This window comes from Panicum virgatum, chromosome 2K, assembly GCF_016808335.1.
Source record: "Panicum virgatum strain AP13 chromosome 2K, P.virgatum_v5, whole genome shotgun sequence".
Taxonomy (NCBI): domain Eukaryota; kingdom Viridiplantae; phylum Streptophyta; class Magnoliopsida; order Poales; family Poaceae; genus Panicum; species Panicum virgatum.
This window is the reverse complement of record NC_053137.1, coordinates 5,745,946-5,771,908: the sequence shown is the minus strand read 5'-3', so window position 1 is coordinate 5,771,908 and position 25,963 is coordinate 5,745,946. Positions and strand designations below refer to the sequence as shown.

The window sequence follows — 25,963 nt, the reverse complement described above, 5'->3', positions numbered from 1 at the left end:
ACGCCTAGCAGCAGTGCCGCCGCAGAACCGCCGCCTCGCCGCTCGCGCCGCCGCTGTGCCGAACAGCACCTCCCCCACGTGCTCGACGTCGGCCTCGGCGCCCACGCCCTCGCCGCACGCCGCGTCGCGACGAAGGAACGCCATTAATGGCCGCCGCAGAACTCGCGACGCCGGCCACCTACCCCGCCTCTCCACCGGCCTAATCCGGCTATAAAAGGCCCCCCACGGCGTCGCCGTCCCCCCCCCCCCAAACCCGGCCGCCACTCCCAGCACCCTTCCCTGCTTCCCTAGCACCGCCACCAGAGCCGCCTAGCGCCGCCGCCGCCTGCCCTCGTGAAGCCGCCGCCTCACTCCACCATAGCCCGAGCTAGGTAGGGGAATCGGAGCTCCTCCCTCCCCTCTCCCTTTCCTCTCTCTCCCCGGTCGCCGCCGTCGCCCAGGCTGCCCGAATCGGGCCGCCGCCGGCGAGCCGACGCCCCTCCCCTGTTCTGCGATGGGAGGAAGGGGATGAGTGGCCATTTTGCGTTTAGGCCCTCCCTCTCCTCCCAATCTAATAAAGACCTTTTTCCATTATAACCCTTTTTCCAAAAACACCCTCCCTGTTCTCATATTTTGCAAACAAACCCTCCGTTATTCAAACTTAATAATAACCAGACCCCTACACTATTCTAATAAGCCCAAATATTCTTAGAAATCATAAACAGGCCCCGGGTTCTCCCGAATTAATTACAAATAGGCCCCTGACCCCTTAACCGACCCACAAACCCTTATAAAACCCATCATTTCATGTAGCAAACGACCTCTGATCAACCCGAAATTTTACCACGCCTCTCATAACTAAGTCTTGGCCATGCCTTTAGGAAACCACTCAAAGATGTTACTTCTATCTCCATATTTTATGTGTTTCCGATTCGAGCTCAACGATAGGTCTTTGTACTGATTGGATGCTTGTTGTGTGTGCTATAGATCGCGGTGTGAACGAAGGAGAGCCCGCTAGCGAGCAGTTCTACGAGCAAGGGAACGAGGATCAGTTCCACGACCCCGAGCCCGAAGGACAGGACTTCCCCGAAGGCTTCGAAGACGGCAAGTTCAATCCCATCCTTTGATGCATGTTTCTGTCCTAGTTTTTACGAACACAACCGAATGGCCTGTTTTATAAAATTGCATATGTTTTGCTTGCATGAAAACACGGTTGGATAGCCACCCCTTGATTTGTGATGACCATTCCTTGACTACCTAGATTAATGTCTGATTGTGCTTGGACGTTAATCGATATTAGAATGCTTAGGACTTTACTCATAATACTATTCGATTTATAAAGAAAATGAGTGTGTGTGGGGCGGGTTAAAATGTGGATTTTCGAAAGATGAGTACGGACGGGATGGACGGCATTTCTGCGTGAATGGCCGATTGGTGTGCTTATGCCTGTGTGGCAGGGCAAGGAAGGGAGATGTCCATCTTGTCGTGTCTAAGGACCGAGTTGGTGTTACGTCTCACCTAACTCCACTCTCGTGCAAACCACTCGACCGTTGAATGGGCAACGGCGTAGCATAAGTCCCACTAGTTGGTGTGACGGCCATCAGGAGGGCTGAGAGCAACGGGTGACTAAGGAAAAGGGATAAGCCCAGAGTGACTTATGCCCGGTTATACCTGTGTGAATGGTCGATGACCCCTTGGTGCATCCCGTGATGGTTAGTCAGGCTTAGCTATGGTGGGTAATGGCTATGTTGGGATCTACACCGACACGACGGTGTTCGAGTTGTGGCATCCTACTTGTGGGTAAAGTTGCACACCTCTGCAGAGTTAAGAATCTATTCGAATAGTCCGTGCCCACGGTATTGGGCGAGTTACGGTGTGGTCTCACAACTAGTGTTTCTTGGGATGGGCTGGTGTGAGTTGTTTTGGAATTGTGTCCGGCAGTTGTGCCGTGTGCTACGACGGACGGGGAGTCCGGTAGCAGTTTTAAGACGTGAACTCCGTGTTGCTACAAAAACTGATTTCAAAAAGGGTCTTTCTTTAAAATAAACCCCTGCTTAAAATATTGTTTTTCTGCAAATTAAACCGTAACCTTATCCTTGATTTACCTATGCATATTATTCTGATTTAACCCCTCCGTGGGTGTGGTTGGACTTGCTGAGTACGTTCGTACTCACCCCATTCTCACTTTTTACAGAAGAAGACCCGGACTTCGTTCCAGACGACGCCGAGTAGGGTTATCGTTCTACACCCAACCTTGCCTGTGGAACCGGCCCCGTTGAGATGCCTCCGCTGTCGCAGTACTCTGAGCCCGTAGTAGACCCTATGTGGTTTGCGGTCTGGTGTTATGTTGTAGCTTGGTTAATAATTATCATCATCTGTATCGAGTGTCCTCCAAGGTTTGTACGGTTTTGAACCATCTGATGTAATAAATGTGGCATCAGCTTCCTGGGACTGGTGCTTTGTATCACATTTAAGTCTTCTCTTATGAGGGGACACTTCAGTACTGTAGCTGACTTTGACTATTACTTACGAGTATTAAATAAATGCAATTTACAAAATTAACTCTACAACCCCTGCGCTACTTCGGGAGACGAATCTAATGAGGTCTTTGACCGCACAATTGAAAAATGATTACTGTAGTATTATTGTAGCCAATCATGAATTAATTAGGATTATTAGATTCATCGCGTAAAATTATATCCATCTGTAAAAAGGTTTTGCAAATAAATTTCGTTTACTATTTCATCCATGCAAGATTCCTTTTGTAGCGCTAGTTGCGCTAGAAAACCAAACGGTGAAGTTTGTTATGAAGAAAGATCATGGTTGTTGGATTATATATGCTTGCAGTTTGTTGCCAACGAGCGAGCTAGTGGTCCAATCCCAGAAAAAAAAAAAAGAGAGAGCGAGAGAGAGGAAGATCAAAACCCAGCAAGCAGATCGTCGAGGAGATGAGCTGTCCGACCTTGCTCTGCCTCCTACTACTGATCATCGTCTGCCTCAACGATAGCGCTGCTGCTGACGACTTCGGATTCTTGTACAATGGATTCGCCGGCAGCAAGCTCCTCCTCGATGGTGCAGCTTCCGTCACCCAAGATGGCATCCTTTCTCTCACAACCAACAGTTTTGACATCACTGGTCATGGCTTCCATCCCAACCCTGTTCCCTTCACCGGCGAGAACGGCATGGCCGTGTCTTTCTCGTCCACTTTTGTCTTCACCATCACGCCCAACCCCTCGGGCCGTTCCGGATACGGGATGGCACTTGTGATCTCCGCGAGGCCGGATTTATCGTCCCGCGGCTTTCCAGGGGCATACCTTGGCCTTGGTGGCCCTTATTACTACAAACAAAACCAGCAATTCTTTGCTGTAGAGCTCGACACCGTCTTCAACGGGGAGTTCAAAGACATCGACGACAACCATGTTGGGATCGATGTCAGCAGCATGGTGTCAAACTTCTCTGCTCCAGCAGGCTGCTACAGCTACACCGAAGACGACGACTACTTTATTTCAACCAACTTTGAGGGGCTGAGGCTTTCGAGCGGCAGCCCGATGCAGGTGTGGGTGGACTACGACGGCGAATCCATGGAGCTCAACGTCACGCTGGCCCTCGTCCCCATGAACAAGCCTTCTCTACCGCTTCTGTCTTACACCGTCAACATGTCGGACCACCTGCCGTCCTACTACTCGGATGATTCTGTGGCCAACAAGCTTTACGTTGGCTTCTCCGCTGCCACGGGTGATAGGCACGGTGCCACTCATCAAGTTCTGGGATGGAGCTTCAACCTCACCGCACCAGCTCCGCCACTTGACTACTCACAGCTGCCGTTGAAGCGAGTGCAGCAGATACAAGGAGCGAGCACGGCGAAGAACCTCGTCAGGTGGCTGCCTGCAACTCTGTCAGTGTTGGCAGGTGCGACGGCTTGCCTTGTGCTCCGATGGCGGTCTAACAAGAAGAGCGCAGAGAGGCGTCAAGACTGGGAGGCCGAGCTGGGGCCCCGCCGGTTTTCATACAGGGACCTTCGCAAAGCTACCGACGGGTTCAGCAGCCGGCAGCTGCTGGGGCAAGGAGGCTGCGGCCGTGTCTACGGAGGAGTACACGCCGGATCCGGCAAACGCATCGCGGTGAAGCGGATAACCTCGGAGCCCGCGCAGGGTCTCGCGCAATTTACCGCGGAGATCCTCATCCTCGGCCGCCTGCGGCACCGGAATCTGGTGCGCCTGTTTGGCTATTGCCGCCAGAGTCAGAAACATGACGAGCTTCTCCTGGTCTACGAGCACATGCCCAATGGCAGCTTGGACAGGTACCTGCACGGCCAGAAGCACGACGCGCTCGCCTGGTCCCAGAGGTTCCACATCATCAAGGGCGTCGCCTCGGGTCTGCTCTACCTCCACGAGGACTGGGAGCAGGTCGTCCTGCACCGCGACGTCAAGGCAAGCAACGTGCTACTGGACGCGGAGATGAACGGGCGGCTGGGCGACTTCGGCCTCGCGAGGCTGCACGACCATGGCGCTGACGCGCACACCACGCACGTCGCCGGCACGAGGGGGTACCTCGCCCCGGAGCTCCTGAGGTTCGGCAAGGCCACCAAGGCCACGGATGTGTTCGCCTTCGGCGCCTTCGTCCTCGAGGTTGCCTGCGGCAGGCGGCCGGTGGGTCTAAACGCGCGCGGCGAGCTGCTGGTGCTCCTGGACTGGGTGCGCCAGATCTGGGCGACCGGCTGCATCGCCGACGCCATGGACCCGAGGCTGCTGGATTGCGAGGCCCATGAGGCGGAGCTGGTGCTCAAGCTTGGCTTGCTGTGCTCGCATCCGCTGCCCGCCGCGAGGCCCGGCATGCGCCAGGTCATGCAGCACCTCGACGGAGGCCTGCCGCTGCCGGAGTTTTCAGCGGATTATCTTGCTATTACAGACGTCGACCAAGTCCTCGAGACGTCCCCCTCGGTGGCAACCACCATTACAGGTCTTTCTGGAGGAAGGTAGTGTACCTATGTATCTCGCTCTCGGTTAATCAGTGCATATGCAGATCGATGGTAGGTACTTCTGTCAGATGATGAGAGCTCCGGCCGGACATGTGGCTAGCTAGCTTAATTTGACTGAAAGGAAATTAAATAGAGAGGGAAATCATTTTTCCTTTTTCCTACTGTGTTGTAGAATATGGAATGATATTCAATATGTATGCATATTTAGTAAAGTTTTAAATCTCCCGCTATAGCTTCCGCTATAGCTATTTAGACATGGTACCGCTATTTGAACTCATGTGTAATTTAGCCACCCTGCTATAGTCTTATTTAGCCCGCTATTAGCTGTTTTCAGAGTCCAGTCGCTAAACTTCTTAGCCTGCTATTTAGAACCTATAATATTTAGTATGTACCGTGGGAGTTTTGATATCTCTAGTTGTTTAATTTAAACTGTATACTATCGGTAATATGTATCTCAGTTAAAAGGTGACATTTATTTATGATCTACTATAGGAGGAACACATTAAATTTCTTCCTGCCAATTTGTTTAGATAATTTTACTTCTTCTGATTGCAAATGTCAATATGTCATCGCTAAGATCAGTAATAACTACCAAAAGCAGCACGCAAGTACGCAACGCGCGGAGGCAAACTTGAAAGAGGCACTCTCGTCAGGCCTCCTCGGACAGATTTGTTCCATCACCAAGCAAGGCTTTTCATATCACGCGAGAAAAAAACAAGCTTAGGATATGCAACCAAAACGACAGCATAACTGTACTAGTGCACAAGTGTAAGCCATGTTATATCCACTACAACCAAAGGACTAAAATAGCCAGCCTCCTCACCTGAAGAACATACAATGGAGCCAAAATCTTGGGTAGCAGAGTAGTATCATTCTATCAACATCAACCACCACTATGCAATGGTATGCACACATCCTAGCTACTCATGTATCAATCCACACAGTCACGCAGCTGGTCCTGCTAGTCACTGCCCCCACAGCATACTTGTCAACTTCTGCACATACGAATCAAAATAGCATGCTATGGATGCGTGTGCTAGGGGCTCCTATCTCTGTCGCCGCCGGTCCAGCATCCCTGCATCCAGAACCAAAACAAGGGAACGTTGATGTGATGAAATTCTAGCAGAAATTAAAAAAAACTCAAATAAATAGTAATTCGGCAAAATATTTTACCCTAAACCAAGCCCATAGGTATCCTGCAAGCACGTAGGATAGGAACCGACCACACCAAAGGCCACCGACCACCAGAACTCATCGCTGCTGTCAGTAGATGTCTGATCACCCTCCAAGCGTGATGAAGAAGGGGCGGGTGCAGAAGCAGATGTGCCATTGGTACGCACAGACACAAGATAGAAATAGTAAATCATGAATAGTGCGAACAATGTGGAGATTAGCCAACCCACTTGTCGGCTACAATCCTTCTCACATCTGGAACTGCCGACCAGACCACAAAGCAAGCCAACAATGCCCACACCCCCACACTGCAGCTACTGTTAGTAGGATCAAGCGACCATAGACCGGGGGCAACAGTGGATAGATCAAGAACACCAGACCCACTGTAGTAGTAAGCACGAGTATGTACATTATTTGCCTCTTGTTCCAAGTTTCATCCTCTTCCTATTAATATTAAAAAACATAAGTATGTAAGCAGCAATCACAGCTCTAGTAAGGTCAGATTGTAAAAATGAGCCTGTATGAATCAGTTAAGGTTTATACTATAGGCAAATACAAAAAAATGGTCCTTTGGAAAGAGCAGATAGGACTTTTGTGATCATAGAGAAGAAGTAAAGACAAGAAAGTCAAGTAGCGGAATTCTGTTCATTGAAATCATTTACGGGGAACTTCATAAGACTAAGTGCTCATGTTCACGTAGAAAGTAACAATAACATTATTAGCTGATCTTTTTGATTTACTTTCTTTCATGGGTTACCACAATGCAGATGATTAATTGTGTGTAGCAGATGAGATTTATGAGATAAAATGTTGGCAGCTAAGAAAGGTCTGGGAGGTCCCAAACACGGACCGATCAACAAACTTCAACCACCTTAACTCACCTTGGGCATAGGTGGGTTTGTCACCGCCCCCATATCTGTACCTATTGCCGGAGTAGGTGCGCTTGACGGAGTGGGTGTCACATTTGAGTTCCATGTTGACTGGGGCATAAGCAGTGACTCATTCAAGGATCCTGAAATTGCACCTTCAGCATAAGCTGCTGCCTTATCCAGAGAACGTGTCGCCGCCTCTCGAGTGCGTGCCACGGCCCTGTCTAAAGCGCGTGCCGCAACCCTCTTCATCTTCTCTATTTGCTTTTGGGCATGCACAGACGATTCCTCTTCCATCTTAGCTTCTGAAAAAATTAGTGTTAAGATCAATCATTGCAAGAATTGATGCAAAAATTATGTCCAGACCTATAAGTGCATGTACAATGCAAATGCTCTTAAAGAGATATAGTTAATGGTTCATCATCAATAACCTGCATAAGAATTCTGATATGCAGTGCAAAAAGTTTTCTTACAAATGCTAAAGATGTTTACCGAACTTAAGAGGCTGCTTAAGCACCAACCAACAGAACACAACGACAAGTTTTGACAACAAAATTTAAACTAGCTCCCAACTGCAGGTGTCCACAGCTCATCTCCAAGCGTAGCTCGGTCACGTACTGATTCCATCCCACAAGCGCCTGCAGCAGCCCTTGCTGGTTCTACCGTGTCCCAAGTATTCAGTAACTTCCTCTAAGAACCAGCCCAGGTAGATGCATTTTGCGTGGCCTAAGGCTATAAAACTGATCGGAACATTTAAGGATCAGAATATTTAAGAAATCATCATTGTATTGAACACAAAATAGCCATGGCCTACCAATAGCAAATATCATTGATGCTTGCACAGCACAATACTGGTAAGCAAGTCTATCTACAACTCAGAGTTGTGCAGGGGAGGGGAGGAGGAACGGCCTAGGGCCACTAGACCATGGTCCAAGTTACAAGTGTACCCTACCATGGATGGGCCGGATACATTCCATCTTACTTAGCCCAGATGGACTTACATCTCCACACCATCTCTCTCGCTCTTAGAGAAGTTCCAGCGCCAGCGGCACGCCTCCTCTCTTGGGCTTTGTGGTGTGCCTGCATTTCGTGAACCTCAGCTATTCTTTTGGCAGCAATGATGATGCCTAACGTGCAATTCCAAGAAAGCGAGGACGTGCCGAGAGGGGTAGCAGGCTCTAAGAATGAACCATAGTCTGACTGGCAAACCGCTGACTCAACGAAGACAAATGACAAGGCAATGACCTTCAAGCTCCAGTGCCCCCCGACCTTCAAGCTCCTAGTGGCAGTTTCCCTCCTTTACAAATTCCAATTCAATCCCACAAGGAAATATGAACAATTTGCGGATTTATTTTAACCTAGAATTACTTGTCACATTTTGTAAGATAACCAGGATATTTCCTTGCCATTTGCCATCTTACTGTGTTCCTGCAACACAATACTGTTAGAGTTCTAAAGTTCAAAATCAACAGCATCTATAACTAGAAAGTAGAAACAGCAGGAGCCAGAGCTACTAAGGTGGAGCAAAATAATTCCCCTTTTAAACTTGATCCCAATAACATTGCCACTGATCCTAGGCTTAATCGCCCCGTTTTACCGTGTCTTTATCTAGTTTGCTATTTCGTTAAGCATGAAGTCAAAGTATCATCTTAATTCATCTCCTTAAGTGGTAACAAACTAATACCGTGTTTCAGATATGACAACTACATAGCTTTAAAATGCATTTCCTTCAATCTCCATTTTACAGGAGATACAAGGTGAAACTTGTACCTTGGTGAATACACATTACTAGAGGATTGCTGTTCAAATTCAGTAGCTGTATTTGACATATATGGAAAACTGTTTTGCAGGTTTACTGAAATTAATCGAGAGAAAACAGGAATTTTATGCTCACAACAAAGAGGAACATGAACTCTCCCTGTATATGCTTACAATCCTGATATGCTAAGTGAGGACACAGAAACTTTAGCAAGCCTTCACGAGTTAACTTCACATAAGAAACAAAGTGGTAGAGGCGTCTAGCACCGCAAGTTTGGCTGTGTCAGATTGAAATAACTTTCAAATGTGCATGTGAAATGAAGGAAAACACGTATTAACAGCAATCCTGAGTAGCAATTGCAGTTATTTGGAATAACAAAATTCTGATTACAAATCGGGACTAGTTGATGGTGTCTAGGACTTAATCACCAGGGAATTGCAACATTGCGGACTCACTGGGAGGATCGAGACTCAGAAAACAGGAAATGACACCTATCAACAGCAATCCTCAGTTGACGGTTGCAGTTGTTTGCAATAACAAAATTCTGATTACGAATTGGGACTGGTTGATGGTGGCTAGGGTTTAATCACCAGGGAATTATGACATTGCGGACTCACGGGAGGATCGAACCTCCGAGCACGATTCAGAGTCACGAAACCTAACCGCTGCTCAAAACTGAAGGCCCGGCAAAACTATCGCTTAGCACGATCGCAGACGAAAATTTCATGTAACTCTAGAGCTTTAAACCTCACATATTAGCTAACATTACTTCTAGCCCAATCACCAAAGGGGAGAGTAGCGGAGGAGGGGAAGTACGCATACGGCATACCAGAGTCCAGCGCTCGTCCGCCGTTGTGGCCTCGAGCGGAGGCGCGACGCCTCGACGGAGTGCCCGGGCTTCCGCTGCTATGGCCTCGAGCGGAGGGCCACCCCCTCGAGGGAGTGCCCGGGCTTCCACTCGTGGTGCTCATAGGCGGCCACCCCCTTCTCCGCCGACGCTGTTTCGCCGCCTGCCGGTGCCGGAGAATGGAGACGGAGGCCAGGCAAATGCCGCGAGCCCGCGAGGTGGGGTTGGGCCGTTGGGGAGGGTGCTGGCACGAATCCGTTGTATTTTTTTTCATTGAACCCCTCAGGAATCCGTTATTTCTAGAAGTTGCCGCTACCGTTGCCAATGCCCATTAGTGCCCAGTGGTTCTCTGTTTTTTTTTCCCAATAAGCATCAGTTACTCTCTTTTGGTGGTGGACCTGGTGTATAGCAGCAACACGGCCCAAAGCTGATTAGGCCAGGCCTTATCCTACACCGCAGAATATTCAACTTATTCACTTTTATTTCGAAAGGTCAATAACAATCGGGTGCTAAGATGGGCACGACGACGGCCATTCATGTCCTACGTTTTTCTCAAAAACCAATCAAACATGTAAGCGCATTTTTTTTTACTGACGATCAAGGAGAAAATTCGACCCAGACACATGGCAAAAGCAGTGAATTTCATGCCGAAATACGTTAGCTTCATGCGAGGAAAGGTCTCACGGCCGGCATCGGGTACAGCATTTCTTTACAATTGCGGCAGGATACCATACCGCGTCTTCACATCTACTAATTCTCTACCATGGGGATTGGGGTTCCACGAACATCTCACATCTCTTGGAGCTCATGCCACCATGCTGAACAAATGACCGACGCTTCAACCTCCACATGAGCGGTCAGCACACAGTACGTCCGTAGCAGACCGAAGCTATGTAGAGATTCTTCGCCCATTTCTCCTGCAAGGTTCATGGCGCGGTAAGCACACACCACGGTAACCAGAAGGTACTATGGTAACAAAAGATGAAGTATGACACGATGCTAATAAGATGTTCCATAAACACATGGGTCGCGATGAACTGCAGGTGTACCTTCACATGGCCACTGGGGAAGGCTGAGGTCCGAAGGGTTTCCTGTGTCTCATCCATCGGCTTCCGCTTTGGCATGCTCAAGATGAAAGCAGCTTGGTCATTGGTGGCCGCTGTGGAAGTTATCCTGTAACCAGTCTCCCATCGCCGATGGATGCCTTCGCTTGGGTACAAGAAATCCAACTCTACAACCTGATAGTTCCAAAAAGAAAATACTTTGTAAATATTCACGAGCAGTTAATGGAAAAGCTCAGAGGAATATAAATAGGTAAGCATGTGGAACAAAAAATGCATATGGCCAAGCAATCGTTGTTACCTGATTAGAATATCCTGAGTTCCTTGACATGACCACACCCCAGCGATTTCCAGCGGTGGCCATAGATGTTACATGGAAACCTTCTTTCCACTTTTTATTGATCCACTTGTAAGGGAATGATTCGCTAACCTTGTATGATTGCTGAGTGTAAGGAGTTCCTGCAATAGTGAAAATATATTACCCAAAACTATATAATAGTTGGCCCTGATGATTTATAAGCAATGCCACAAGGATAAAAATGTAAGCTAACAGGCAAGGCCCAAAAGAGATATTAGGATATTTACAGTTAATTGTAAAATGGTCAGAAAATGGAGGTTCAAGCCACAAGCATGAATAGTAACAAGAAATAGTAACCTTCATACCTTTGGACATGACAACTAATGAACTTCCATTGGTTAATCCAGCAATTGCTGTTATGTAATAACTTTTCTCCCACTGCTCCATTATCCAGTCCTGTATATAGAGACAGTTAGGTTTCCGCAATAAACCATTTATTCAGCATTGTCATGCTTGTAACAGATAGTACTGTACCTTGTGCAGAAAAACTGGTGAGAGCTCATAAACTTGAGAACAGAAACCAGTTCCTGCATCCATAATGAGAGCCCAGAGGTTTGCTGAGGAAGCCACACAACTAATGTACAGGCCATCCTCATTGCCCTTTTCTATATGTTGACTTAACCTTGAGTCAGCCACGTTATAATGGTACCTGAGAGACAACCACCAAATGTTGGCAATAAATGTTAGCAACTATTTCATCGCATCTTAATGATCATGTTTACTTTACAAAGCTAGGTAAAAAGGATCGGAATACATGCTTTTAGAAGAGAAATGCAGCAAGTATAACTAAACTAGTATCAATTAATCACGCCTTGTAGCATCTTATTCAATTATTATAATTACCTCTGCTTCATGGGTCGCCTGGCATTATAAACTGAAATCCATTGAGCTGCTGGGCTCCCTAATCTAACCTTCTTTTTAGGTTGCTCATCTTCTTCCAGATTTACAAGCAACCTTCCACGTTTCTGACCAACCTATAGTAGAGGAAAAGACGAGATAAGGACGGACAAGTGTGACTATTATATGAAAGTAGGAAATAAGTAGTACAGACCTTGAGAGCCCCATCAATTCTAATTGGTCTCGAGGCAGGTGATTCAATCAAACCATCAAAAAGTGAAATCAGCTTGGCATAATTTGGCTCTTCGTCAAATTTCATATTTGTGACAATCTCAAGAAACTGTTTGAATGGAGCTGGACAGAAACAGCAAAGCATCTCTGGAGAAGTAGCCATTTTTTTCTTGCAAACAAGAAAACTCTTGGTATCTCCCTGTACACATTGTTACAGGCTGAAGTATGCTCCAGAAGAATACCAATATGTTGAATTAGAAGGCATATTATAAAAAGCATACCTGATAACCTTGCCAAGGCAATCTTCCTCTTATTAGGAAAATAAGGGTGTATGCCAGTGACTCCAAATCATCTCTCCTACTACCTGTACGCCCCAAATGGGCATGGACACTGGCATATCTAACTGTGCCCCTGCAAAAAAGAAACATGAGGATAAGTAAAGGAAGATCATATGACAAAAGGAAACTGCTGAGTTGAGAATGTAACCAACCTAAAGACATCAGGTCTTTGATCATACTCAACATGATTCCCATTTGCCTCCCTCCACTTTGATGCTGTACAGTCAAGAGGACAAAATCCAGTCAAGAGGAAACAATAACACAAATAAAATATATCAAGTGTAAAAAAAACTACGGCAACATGGAAGTAAATACTTAAATCAAGACAATGTGATTAATACATACCTAAACCAAGATCGATAAGGTAAAGCTTCTTATCATCAGGCGATCCAGCCTGACCAAGCAGAAAATTCTCTGGTTTCACATCACCATGCACAAACCTGGAAAAACAGGGTCTTTTAGCATAGATCAACAGTTATATATCTAAGGATGTTTGGTTAAATATGGATAATTTCAGCTCACCCTTTAGAATGGAGCTTCTCAAGAATTGATATGCTCTCTACGGCAATGCAGGCAGCCATATTCGCAGACATCCTGTTCAAGATGTTGAATCATTTAGCCTGCAAACTGAAACATGAAGGGCAAAAGAGTAACAACATAAATAATGAATGGAAGATACTTACGCCTGCCCCATTGAATTCCACACGTCCCAAAGGCTGGGACCAAGCATATCCATTACCTAAAAAAGAAAACATTAGTGAATAAAAGTTGTTGAGCTGCAAAGAAATCTAGAATGATAATTAGTGAACCCACGAGAATATAGTAGTCACCCTGACGACCCTTGTAGTGGACCGATGGTATGCCATAGCAACCATTGAGAGCACTGGTAAACGATGTCAAAATTCAGAAAGCTCAAAGAGAGAGAAATGGTCCTGTGAAAAATAAAAGATGGGGGGATACGTGACATACCTATAAACTTGCCACTCATATGGTGGGCCATAACTGCATCCTTTACTGTTCCGATGCTCAAATTTCAATGCAACCTACAAAACATTTGCGATGGATTGGTTTTATGTTCGAAAAAATGTTTAAAATCCATACAAGGTGTAAGTGGCAAACCTCATAGGCCTCAGGGCCAGTGCGAGCAGTTCCACCAGATACCCGTCGTCCAACATAGACTTGACCAAAACCACCTTTACCTAATTTCCTCTCAGTTACATACTCTGGCGAGTTACCTACTTGAACCTGCAGAAATGAAATAGGATTAGGAGATCCTAAAAACTCCTGCATTAAAGAAATTATGTCCAAGTTCAACGTATAACCATTGTATAGCAGTCTTTTCTGATTTATGTAAAGAAGATAGGCTTTAAATTGTCATTTGAATATACTATTGCCCCACAAGAATTTTGCCCACAGCTATATACTTCTAGGCTATGAACAGCTATAGTAGTTATACAGAAGTAAATATTTCATTTTCGCAACAATCCCTGGAAATGTAAGGCGTGTGATTGGCCCTTCCTGGTGTTAAATGGTCTCATCTTTTGGAACATTAAGAATGTTTTATGCCAGCAAATATACTGCAGATAGCATCTAACTAGATACTGGATGGGGAGTGTTCGCCCTGCTAATGTTTGATAAGAAAGTCCTTTGTGATTATTAACTAATTGGCTAACCCTTATTTTGAGCCACAACACGAACACATATTTTATGAGATTCAGAAATATTTCCTTTAACCATCATAACATAGACATTCAGACAATCATAAGGACTAAAATGAGAGATGGGATACCCGTGCAGTGCAACATGGAAAACAATAGGATTTTTATCTTTTTTGTTCTGTTAAACATAGCAAGTGACAATCCAATAAAAGTTTAAAAAACAGTTTGTTTATGTAATTAGATGAGCTACAAACAGATAGAAAACTAGGAGATAAGGAAGGCAAATGGCAGTCTATGGACATAAAATGCAAAAGAGCAAGTAATACCCTCTCTGGGACAGGTGTAGCTGCAAATTCATCGTCAGCCCCAACAATCTTCTCCCCACTTTCCCCTTCCATTTTCAGACCTTTATTAGCACCAACCTCAGCAACCTTGTTCAAACCAAGGTTCTTTATAACTGCACCAGCAACTTCCAGCCTAGCTACAGCTTTAGGGGGATCTTCGCAAGCGGGATCAGCTTCTAAGTCAACAATCTCAACCCCCTTTCTTTTAGGCTTTGGTGCCTGGGGCGCTCTTCTCCCAGAAGTAACCTTTCTGCCCCTGGCAGCACGAGTAGGAGCACGCTTTCCTGCTCTCTGTGGAGCAGGTGGCGCCGGTTTCACAGGCTGCTCTCCTGGCTGCGCGTCTTCGAGCTTCTTAGACCTCAGGCGTGCTTGACGAGTACTGCTTCGCAGCTCTGGCATCCTCTCCCCATAAAACTCGGGTCAGCGTCCCAGCCCTCCGAGCTCCTTTCAATCTCCACATGCACAGTCAGATTTACAATCATCGATCAATATACAAAAAAAGAAGGAACAACAAATACTGCAAAGAACACACATCAGTATCAAATCTAACAACCTCTCCATCTACTCATCTAACAATATCCCAGAACGAAAAATCAAACTAAGATCGGGCACGGCCGGGGAAGGAGACAAGGTAAAAGCACGGGAGAATCAGCCGAGCTGGATCCTCATCGCCATCAGGTGATGGTCAGCTCCCCCCACCACCACACCCTTTGTCGAGGAATCAAATGCCCCAATCGGCACCAAAAAAGAAGAGGGAGGGAAGCATCCCACCCACCCCCGTCGCCGGACGCACCACGTCGATTGGAAACCGACAGGGGGCAAAAAAAAAATCTCGTCTTTGCACACCAAATTACCGCCAATCGGGCAGCAAATCGCCACCGCCCTGCAACCAACCCCGAATCCCGACGCCCCGAACCCAAACTCCCACCCAAATCCCACCGCCCGCGCGCGCCGCGACCGCGACCGCGCCTCGACGGCCCCGACCCCGCCGGAGCGCGGCCGAATCGGCGCGCGCGCGCCTCGCCGGATCACGATTTCCCGCGAATGGACGGCCCCCGCGGCGGCCGATCGCGCGGGAACCGGCGCCCCCGAACGCCACCCAGCGACCGAAAAAAAATTCAAAAAAAAAGAACAAAACAGACGCGGCAGGCGCCGAGATCGGCCGCGCCGGGGAGAGGGAGTGCGGGCGCTTACATCGGCGGCCGGCGGCGGGGACGGGGACGGAGCGCGGAGGCCGGATTCGTCGCCTCGGGCGCCGCGCGCGCGTGGGGGACGAGGAGGTGGTGGGAGGGAGGGGCGGCGGAGAACGGGGGGCCGAGGCAGGCAAGGCAGGAAGGCACACGGGGATTGTTGTGGAAGGCAGAGGCAGCTGTGCGCGGCCCACCCCCCCTCTCGCGTTTGGGTTTGGAACGCGACGGCGCCGTGTCGCGCGGTCGCGCGGCGCGGTGCGTCCCCATGAAGTGGAGTGAGTGGGCGCCGGGACGGGGGGCCGTGAGGCTGGCCGGTGGGCCCGCGCGTGAGGCTGGGGGATGGGGCCGGCCCGTCAGGGTAAGGCTTTTCCTAGCCGCCAGCGGATAATGGGCAGGGTGTATTGACGTGGAGGAAAAAGACTCGAGTTGTGGAGCCCGGAATACGGGGACCAATATTTTTTTTCCCATGTCAAACTTGGCCGGTCGTAAATTTCTGAGCGTGAAATTGTATCGTGTCACGGTTACAACCACAGTCAAAGCAAAAATCAAGAAAAAATCAAGCTAAATGCAAGCTTTTTAGGCGGGGGCCACTCGAGAGTGCATGTTCACTGCTATCCGTTCTTCTTCATCGTCTATATCTTCTTCTTTCTTCTTTCTCCACATTTCTTTTCTTCTTCTTTCTTCTTCCTCTCTCCTGCCACCGCCCAACAACCTCTCTCGCGGCCGCCGGTGACCGAGCCACCAACAGCCCGCGCCGCCTCCACCACGCCCTTTTGAAATCCAGCATCCTCCCCCCCCCCCCCCCCCCGTCGGCGACACAGGCCACCGGTTGTCCTCTCCCGGCCCGACTAGCGGCGCCCACAACACCCGACCTTGCCATCGGACCGCCGCCGCCCCACCTCTCCCTCTAAGGTCGCCGGTCATCGACCCACCCAGCAACCTTACCCCATAATCCCACGGTAGCAGATTCTGGTGATCTCCATCGGTGAGGATGAATTGCGCTGCGCGCATGTGTCATCTAAGAATTTTGGTTGGTAGGGCATGGTAATTTTTTGGCATCCATCAGACGTAAAATCTCGATTGCGTGAGTAAAATCTTCAGATTCATTTAATACTGCCAACTACAGATAAACATCGACTGAGGTTTCCCCGTCTAATTTACAACTCAGGATAGAAAAAAAGGTTATACTTCGGCTGAAGTTCCCCCCTCTAATTTACAGCTCAGGATAGAAAAAAAATAGACATTAACAAATAGCTTGTACTATTCTAATATCTAGAGGAACAAGGTGTTGTCCGCTTAATCATATGTTTCTGTGTTACTATATTCGAAGATGCTTTGGGAGCAGTTGAAGCTATTTTTCTTCACAACAAAAGGCAGTCTTGAAGAAGTCTTCCCAAATACGGGCTAAACATGAATTAGAATCTACGTTAAAACGTGTACCTTTTTTAATGTCATGTTCCCGTGTACGTAGATCTTCAGGTTTTTGGAACAATATGTATCCCTCAGTCCCAGAAAGAATGCAACTTTCACCGATAACTCAAACAATTTCAAATTTACCAATTTTATACAAAATATTATCAATATTTATGTTGTAAAAATAAGTATAATTAGATTAATCATGTAATATATTTTCATACTAAATCTATTTGGAGACATAAATATTTTGTATAAATGTGATCAAACTTAAAATTGTTTGACTCCTCGAAAAATAAGAGTTGCATTCTTTTTGGAAGGAGAGACTACCGTTTATCAAACGCTTTTATCTGTAGTTCTTGAAGAAGATAGTTACCATTTTGAATGTACATATTCACAGGGATAAAAAAGATCTACGTGCATGTGTTCCTGAGTCCAAAATTGGCATTTCCGACAAATATGCCCAGATTAAACAAATGGATGACCAATCACGTTATTAGACATAAAGAAATCTGGTTGGGCACGGCGATATATGCAATTTTGTGAGTTTATTATATTCTTTTGTCACAGAAAATACATGTAGGTCATCTTAAAAAGTATACCACGAGATATATCAAATCGGGTAATAGGCAAAAAATATATACTTTTAGCACTTCAAAAAAAGATTTTTAAAATCTTATCCTACGATTCTCGGCTAATTCCGAGATCAGAGAAGCAGGACACGTCGCCAGTTTTTCTGGATCGGCGGGATCTTGTGTTTTGTGGTCATTTTTTATAAAAGTCCTCGAATTTCTCCGAAATACAATCTGCAGTTCACTCTCCTCTCTCAGAATATTTTTTGAATAAGCCCCTAAAGTTTTTGAAATCAACCCGCAGTCCACCGCACCTTCCGCCGGCCACCATGCGCTGTACCTGTCCCGCTCGGACCGCCGCCGCCGCCGCACTACGCCCCCGCTCGGGGCTGCCGCCACCCCGACCGCCACCGCGCGCCGTCGGTCCGCCACACGCTCTTGCGCCAGAGATCTTGCGCCCCCCTGCCCCGCGATCTTCACCCACGATCTGCAAGCAGGTAACTACACTTTCTTCCTCCACTTTCTTCCTCCTCCAGTCAGGCCGATTCCGGACTTCGCCGGTCGATTCCGGACATCTCCGGCATCCCCTCGTCGATTCCCTCCGGGAGCACCTTCCTCACCACCCCCTCCATCTTCCTCAGCCCCTTGCCGAGTTCCTCCATGGCCGAATCAGCCATAATAGACCCTACCACCATCGGCCGCCATTACAGCTTCGCCCGGAGCTGCGACCTTCCGTCGATGATCCTCCTATGGTCCTCATCCTCACCCTCCGGCCTGCAAAATCGAATCCCCAGTGAGCCCTCAACCTGTCCGGCCTATTTTTTTACCATCGATTTCGCGCATCGCTGGGTCCGGAATGCGGCCGCGCCGGCGCTCGTCGGGGGCTGCGAGCATACAGCGCCGTGCCCAACCGCCGAGCGCGCCGACCCCTCCCGGGCTCGTTAGCCGCTGGTCTGCCCTGCCCCGCCGGCGGCAGTGGGCTCGCCCTGCCCTGCAGCCGGCCATGGCCATGGCCATGGCGTGTCTGGCCATAGCGTGGTCCAGGCTGCTCCCTCCCCCTGACCAGCGTTTCCCTACGAGCCGGCGGCGCTAGAATAAATCACACCGTCCGCCCAAGCCATTCGATGCACAGCCTCAAGCCTTCACCTCTCCCATCGTCACTTCTCTGATCTCCGATACCTCATCTCAGTGTTAAAGAAGGTGCACACCATGTGCTTAACAAATTGCCTGTGAAGAAGTACAGATAGCTAAAGCATGTGAATACCCATGCTTTGTCTCACTGTCAAATGTGACACTAAATCTTTGTCTGCGTGTTTGTTGGCTATAAACATAGACCACAGTGACATGCAAGCCTACCAATAACCTGCTCTTTAGTTGACACATATACACGTTCTCTTCTTGTAGCTGTTTAAGGAAATTTGCAACACTTTTCAATGACAAAAGTAAAATTTCTACTTGTTGGCCATCTCTATTAAGATTTTTTTTGGTTGGTAATATTTGCTGGTTGCCTTTCCAGTCCTTGTCCAGATTTGCAAGTTGGCTAGATAATCTTTAGTTTGTGTCGTACAGATTATACTATTTTCTCCAATTTCTGTATAACATATAAAAAATGGCAACTGTATTTAATCCTTTTTTGACAGAATAACATGTCCCTGGGTTAACTGCTTTTGCACAACAAAATGATGGCAGCCATTTTCTTATGTGTGGCTAATAAAATAGTACTGTTAATGCTGAGTGGGTGGTCATGGCATTTTTTTGTTCGGCTCCCATTTTCAGTGCTGTGGGACATGCCTGAACTTGGCCTTTTGTTATAATCTAAGTGATCTAGGTAGTTATCCTTGCTTGTGTAGTTATCCTGTACTTGGGCAGCCGGGTTTCAGCCCTGAGTGCTGTAAACTCAGCATACCTACCAGTAATAGTAGTAGGCTAGTAGCAGATCATGTAGGTATTTGATTCCAGCATATGCACATCGTATTGAATTGATGTCAATTTTAATGTCTTTTTTTTAACATTTATAATATGGCATTCATACTTTATCTTGAGAAGTGAACATATGGTAGACTTAAGCTTCAGAATATCATTCTAATAGTTTACTCTTCATAAAAATTCCATGCCATAGTAACATAATCACAGATCTTTAAATTGAGCATAGGCAGTAAATAAGCATCCACTGGATTATAGCTATCTGTTTTTTTCCTTATAGCAAGGATTGGAAGTGCATATAAATTAGACATTTTACTACATTTGTGAATGCACATTTTATTATTCAAGCATCTCATGTCACGTGCCAAGCATGTTTAAGTATTCATGTCATCAAAATTATGCTTAGAGCTGTAGCTTTTCATTGAACATGTAGCTTGTTAGTTTACATTCATGTATTTAAGTTTTGCTTGATCTCAGTTAATAAAGGATTGTAGTTTCAGATATATCAGTCTTTGCCAATATATGTGGATTACAATTAATGTGTTTTATGCTACTGTCAGAATCCCTGTTTGAAATAAAAAGGACTCTGTAAGCATTTATGGTGGCTAAGCAACAACCAAATTCCAAAAGGTATGTATCTACCATGTGTATTAATTCTTTCATTAATTATACTGCTGGTTATAATTCCTTATTATTAGTTTAGCGGAACATACGCCGGGTAGAGCCCATAAAGACGTAGGGCCATTGGGGGCATCGACACACACTATGCACAGCAACTGCTCAAAGAAATGCCTCCAAGGTAAGTGCTCAAGTATCTTGTGTTTTCAGAAGTTTTAGCGGACTAGAACTTGTAGAGCTCATTTAGCATGAAACATGGAAATGTGACTCTGATTCAAGAGAGTATGATGCAAGTTTTCTCACAGTATTAAGATTTCCTTTGTGATAACATTTCTTCATGAAAAGTACAGATATAAATTTTCATTTTGTCCTAATGCTTCAGTGCATAGTTTCTCCAGATATGGTTGTTTGCAAGCCCACCTGGTATGAAATTATTTTGGATATACAATGCCATTGATTATTGCTATGAGAATGAGATTCATTTTTTATCTGCTAAATCATCAAGCTACAGAAATCAATGGGGATCAGATATGGCCTGATTGCAACATCCAAGACATTCTAACGCCATGAAAGGTATGTTCTTATGTTCAGTACTTCAGTTACCAATTGCACTCTTTACTTTCATATAGGTATGAATTCGAAATTTATAAACATCATAGCTGCCAGCTTTGCCTTGCTCCCTTGGGTAGCTAGACAATGTGAATTTGATTTAATATGTACATATTCAGTGAAAGCTGATTGGGGCATCATAACGTTTTACTCCAGTTCTAGGCAACACTTATGTACTACTATTCATGTACGAAATCTCCCAGCTATGTCTATCAACTAATGAAACGAAGGTCTTGCTTATTACTTCCTACTTACCTGATTTCCAAATGTAACATTCCATATCCAAGTATCAGACCACTTGTTAGAATGCAGAATTATTAGGATTCTTATCAAACATTTGTACACAATAGAGATTGCCAAATCGATTAGCACATTGCTTTCTTAGGATTTGACTAGCACATGTTGAGTATTTACAAGCTGCCAAATATTGCCAAACCCACCAAGGTCAAGCTTTGGCAGTATTGTTCTTGCTCTCATATGGCATTTCCAAAGTTGAACTTGATTAATTTTTGAAAAAAAAGTTGAACTTGAGAAGTCAGTCTTTTCAGTTACAAGTAGCCTTCTGAACTTGCATATGGTATTTCTACGTACAGGCTATTCATTCTCTAAGTCTTGGTTTTGACATAGGAAATAGAGGTTGAACGGCAACAAAGTTTCTCGATTGAAATTCCAAAGTGGGAATTGGAGTACTTTCACAAAAATAGGCATACCCATGATTTTGTGGATGGTTGATCCCTATGACAGCTCCTTATGTAAATGTTGCATGAGTTGTAATATCTCTTCTCTAAAGCCAAATTTTGAGATGTCTGCTAGATTTGTAGTAATGTTTCTTCCTTCAAAAGTTTCGGGATACTGTCAACATGTTTTTGAGCTAGAGGTAGCTATCTCGATCAGTAGTCAAAACAGCAGAGACAGATAGTACACGACGGGGATACATATCCATACTATGTCTTGGCTAAGCTAATTTACTCATAGGACAAGCAAAACAAAACAGGGAGCACTAAGGCACTAATCAAAATCTCTTGACCTATTACAAATAAAGCATGTCAAAATCTCATGTGGATCATTCGCACATATGTTGTACTATTTTGATGCTTCCACATGCTGACACTGCAAAGCAATCGTGACTTAATTAGTTTACAGTCTTACACGAAAACGCTGGCCAAACCATTAGCTGTCAAGAAGAAAACACTGGCCAGAATATGAACGGCGCATAACTGTTATGTTCGATTCAGTTAAGACTCATAATGTTAATGTAGATTTAAGTCTATGCGAAACAACTGACCGCTTCGTTGTAGTTGACATAACACTCATACATGCTTGTTTTCAATGCTTTTTGTGTATTTGTTCTGAAGCATGCAGTCCTGTAGTAATATCACCACTAGAAATATGCTTACTGCCTAATAGTACATAATACTGATTTTTATCTAATTAAGATGTGATTAATATCACCACTAGAAATATGCTCACTACCTGATAGTACATAATACTGATTTTTATCTAATTAAGATCTGATTAGAGGAACGGTCTATGTTTTCTCCTCTGATAATCTGGACTATTCACTTGCTTCTTATGTTATGCTTTCCTTTTCTGTATTCCAAAAAAATTTTGTACACCACTTATTTTATCTTCCACATTGCAGTAAGTTTAAACTTTTAGTTTAATTTATAGTTCATCTCAATGCATGGCCTCAAAGCACTGTTAGTGTTTTACTTTCAATAGCCTGCCTGCTAAACATCAATGCTATCTACTAAGCATTTCGTAAACTTTTTACCTAAAAGCAATGCTAGATTACAACTCTATTTGGTGATCGGAGTAGGATTACTGGCCAGCTGGGCCCTTTACAAGCATAAATTCATTTGGATATTATTGCTTTTGGGTCAACCTGTTGGTGGAATTATTCCACAAACTTGAAGAACTACATGTATGAATTTGAAGCAACGAACCATCTTTGTATGTTATGCTGTTGTTGGATATGAATGTCCCTGTATATGAGAACTTCTGTTAGTACCAACATGAGCAGAACCTGTATTGCACATGCAGTTCAATATACAGATTATAATGGTGTAATTTACTTTCTTTTAGGAATCTGAACTCTGCTGACAATAATTAGGACATGACAGCACATTATTATTGCTTGCTATATGATATAGTTATCTTCTTATCATGCAAACCTATAATTCTGCTGGATGGGAGTTCAATCATTTCACATTTAATTCAGTTTCAATAACTATGCTCTTGATTTCTTATTCAAATTCGTGCTACATGCTGAGATAGTTAATTCACAGGTCAAGATAATTCGAAAATGTTTTCTGTTCCCAGACATCATGATTGATAAGCAGCTTCACTGAATTTTTAAATGCTTATTAAATGATAAGCCTGAAAGAGTAGTTATCTATACTAAATCATAGTTCTGCTTTCAGGTCTTACAATCTATTAATGGGAATTACGATCTTAATAATTATTAAATTTTGATGGAAATATGTTATGCTTAACATAAATAACATGATTGAGGTCATACTTTTGACAGGTACTCCATCTTTTATAACAAAGAATTGTGTGCCTTCAACCGGAAGCAACCCACACACTGGCCATATGCGGCAACGCCGCGAGTATTTCTAGTGAAAATACGATTTTAGGAAAGGAAACTGGGCTCTAGTCTTCATGAGATCAGTTCAGATTGAAAAAAGAAGGAAACTAAAAGCTGCCGAGAAAGGGAAGCCCATTTCCCGAAAAGGCCGCCGACACAGTAACCGGAGCCCATTTGTACTAGTACCATGGCAAGCCCAGCTCCTACCCGGCCCACTCCCCCATCCATCCTCCGCTCACCGTTCGTTCCAAAACCCTAGCTCATCCGACGGCCACGAGGCGCCCATCGCCGGAATATAAGTCCGCTTCCCACCCAAACCCCGAGCTTCTCCGCGCACTCCATCTCCCTCCCCGCCGCCGCCGCCGCCGCTCGCAGCCGCATCGGCCATGGGTGAGCTCCTTACCGCTCGTTCCCTCTGATGATCTCGTCTCTCCGTGCGGGCGAGCCGTGTTTCTGACGGCGTGCTCTCTGCGCAGGGGCGTACAAGTACGTGTCGGAGCTATGGAGGAGGAAGCAGTCCGATGTGATGCGCTTCGTGCAGCGCGTCCGCTGCTGGGAGTACAGGCAGCAGCCGGCGATCGTCCGCCTCACCAGGCCCACCCGCCCCGACAAGGCCCGCCGCCTCGGCTTCAAGGCCAAGCAGGTAGATCCCCGCCCTGCCCTTTGTTCTCTTTGCCCGCGCCGAGGCCGAGGTGATGGTAGAGATGTCGGCGTGCGTAGGTTGGTCGTGTCTTCTGGAAACATAGGATCTGACGCGCGGTTTTACCATCTTTGGTTGTTTTCTGTTCGTAAGATTTCCAGGCTTGGTTTGCCATATTTGTTGTAGTTTCAGGTGATAGATAGATGCCAGTTTTTGTGTGCGAAATGTATAATTGTTGGGCGGGATACCTCTACTTAATCATTCAGTATGCCATTTAACCATGTTTTAGAGCCTTTGTTCGGGCACGGATATGGCCCTTGGGTTTATTATTTTTGAATTTAGATGATGTGGATGATTGGAACCTGCCGCAGCCTACTCACCCTTTTTTTTCAGATGAACTACATGTGCTTCAAAAGTTATGGTGGCCTACTGTTAACTGTGTGTACATTGGATCATCTTTGTGGCTGTTTCTAGAAAGTCTTTAATTCTTTTGGTGCCTGCCATGTTGAATAGGAAATTAAATTTGTTTCCTTTAGGCCATTCTGTATCAACCAGTCGAAGAGGACGATTTTTGTTATTGTAGTCACAATATGTTGTGTTGGTTATTGGCCTGGTAGGCTTGTTATTTGTTCGACTAATATAGGCTTGTTATTTGTTCGACTAATATTGAACCATTCAGCTAGTAGGCCCTCATTCTGTGGTCAAAGTATGCCTGTTGGCTTGGTAGTATTATGGCATATCAACATATTGTCCCACATCTGATTTTCAGCTTTCTAATTTGTTCTGCATAGTATCAAATTGCTGTTCTGATGAACTGTTAGTAGTTGTTGCCTGTTCTTGTGCTTAACTTTGTGCTGTTTGTCTTCAGGGCTATGTTGTTTACCGTGTCCGTGTCAGGCGTGGTGGTAGGAAGAGGCCCGTGCCCAAGGGTATTGTCTATGGCAAGCCAAAGCACCAGGGTATCACCCAACTCAAGTTCCAGAGGAACAAGAGGTCTGTTGCTGAGGAGAGGGCTGGGCGTAAGCTGGGTGGACTGAGGGTTCTCAACTCCTACTGGGTGAACGAGGTACGCTGGATTGTCAGGAGGGGTTTCCTGTTATAAAAGAGTTCTTGGTGAGTTTGTTTTGAACTAATACCTGAATTGTCCATCTCTCTCTCCACACAGGATAGTACGTACAAGTACTTTGAGGTCATCCTCGTTGATGTTGCCCACACTGCCATCCGCAACGACCCCAGGATCAACTGGCTGTGCAAGGATGTGCACAAGCACCGCGAGCTCCGTGGCCTCACCTCTGCTGGCAAGAAGTACCGTGGTCTGCGCGGCAAGGGCCACACCCACCACAAGAACAGGCCCTCCAGGAGAGCCACCTGGAAGCGCAACCAGACCCTCTCCCTCCGCCGCTACCGTTGAGCTCTGTGCCTGGATACTGGAACCCCCATCCCAAGCAAAACTTCGGCTGTGTTTGGTTGCATTTTTCAAATTTTGGTACTTGTGTTCTGAGCACTTGGAACTATGTTAGATGTCTACTATGGAGCATATGTCGTGAACTATTTGCAATTTGGCTGTGTTATCAGACAAAGAATGGTTAGTGATCTAATGCTGTGTGCTGCTGTGTACTCACGATGATTGCATCTTTGCATGCCGCCCGTTCTTGGTTCTCGTTCCTGCATTAATCCTGATTAAGTCGTTTGGTTGATATGTTTACTGCACTGTGATGCCACTTCTGGGACGAATCCTTGTAATTGCCGCGCTGCTCTGTGGTTCTAATCTCGTGCAAGACAGTGTACAGTTGTACATTATGCTGGCCAATGTTTCTTGGTCCATCATCATTGGATTTCGGGCATATCGAGGGAGTTGGGTGGAATTAAATTCCCCTCAATCTTCTCCATTCCCTTCCACTTGTGGTGGAGGTTAACCGAACAAGGTCTCAATAGTTAACCTTAGGTCTCCGGCAGATGGTAAGAATCACTACATT

The 25,963-nt window shown here is 45.8% G+C and overlaps 3 protein-coding genes and 1 long non-coding RNA gene across 7 annotated transcripts; 2 read left to right on the top strand and 2 right to left on the bottom strand.

The window, feature by feature from the left end:
- The first annotated feature begins 2,820 nt into the window (after positions 1-2,820).
- Positions 2,821-5,280, top strand: LOC120663154 (L-type lectin-domain containing receptor kinase SIT2-like). Its single transcript, XM_039942110.1, has one exon. The coding sequence runs from the start codon at positions 2,928-2,930 to the stop codon at positions 4,956-4,958; it is 2,031 nt and encodes a 676-aa protein (XP_039798044.1). The 5' UTR covers positions 2,821-2,927; the 3' UTR covers positions 4,959-5,280.
- A 403-nt stretch (positions 5,281-5,683) lies between these two features.
- On the bottom strand, positions 5,684-9,850 carry LOC120663138. 2 transcript variants are annotated; one of them, XR_005670365.1, is made up of 4 exons: positions 9,588-9,850; positions 7,012-7,304; positions 6,131-6,574; positions 5,684-6,032 (listed from the first exon to the last, which is right to left on the bottom strand). It is a non-coding gene; the product is annotated as an uncharacterized LOC120663138 (long non-coding RNA). The 2 variants fall into 2 exon arrangements; XR_005670371.1 differs by lacking the exon at positions 9,588-9,850 and adding an exon at positions 7,952-9,565.
- A 379-nt stretch (positions 9,851-10,229) lies between these two features.
- LOC120663102 (casein kinase 1-like protein HD16) lies at positions 10,230-15,788 on the bottom strand. 3 transcript variants are annotated; one of them, XM_039942107.1, is made up of 17 exons: positions 15,627-15,788; positions 14,415-14,884; positions 13,550-13,675; positions 13,400-13,473; positions 13,244-13,313; positions 13,114-13,169; positions 12,953-13,024; positions 12,776-12,870; positions 12,583-12,646; positions 12,374-12,503; positions 12,076-12,291; positions 11,868-11,998; positions 11,499-11,673; positions 11,330-11,420; positions 10,968-11,125; positions 10,655-10,843; positions 10,230-10,522 (listed from the first exon to the last, which is right to left on the bottom strand). In XM_039942107.1, exons 2-17 carry the CDS (start codon positions 14,829-14,831, stop codon positions 10,463-10,465), a joined length of 2,124 nt encoding a protein of 707 aa, XP_039798041.1. In that variant the 5' UTR covers positions 14,832-14,884; positions 15,627-15,788; the 3' UTR covers positions 10,230-10,462. The 3 variants fall into 3 exon arrangements, with proteins under 3 accessions (XP_039798041.1, XP_039798043.1, XP_039798042.1); XM_039942109.1 differs by having other exon boundaries at positions 14,415-14,876; positions 15,627-15,786; XM_039942108.1 differs by lacking the exon at positions 15,627-15,788 and adding an exon at positions 14,986-15,147.
- Positions 15,789-17,961: 2,173 nt separating this feature from the next.
- LOC120663070 (60S ribosomal protein L15-1-like) lies at positions 17,962-25,627 on the top strand. Its single transcript, XM_039942105.1, has 7 exons — positions 17,962-18,104; positions 20,091-20,160; positions 20,229-20,721; positions 23,288-23,737; positions 23,824-23,990; positions 24,856-25,053; positions 25,153-25,627. Exons 4-7 carry the CDS (start codon positions 23,734-23,736, stop codon positions 25,396-25,398), a joined length of 615 nt encoding a protein of 204 aa, XP_039798039.1. The 5' UTR covers positions 17,962-18,104; positions 20,091-20,160; positions 20,229-20,721; positions 23,288-23,733; the 3' UTR covers positions 25,399-25,627.
- Positions 25,628-25,963: the final 336 nt, after the last annotated feature.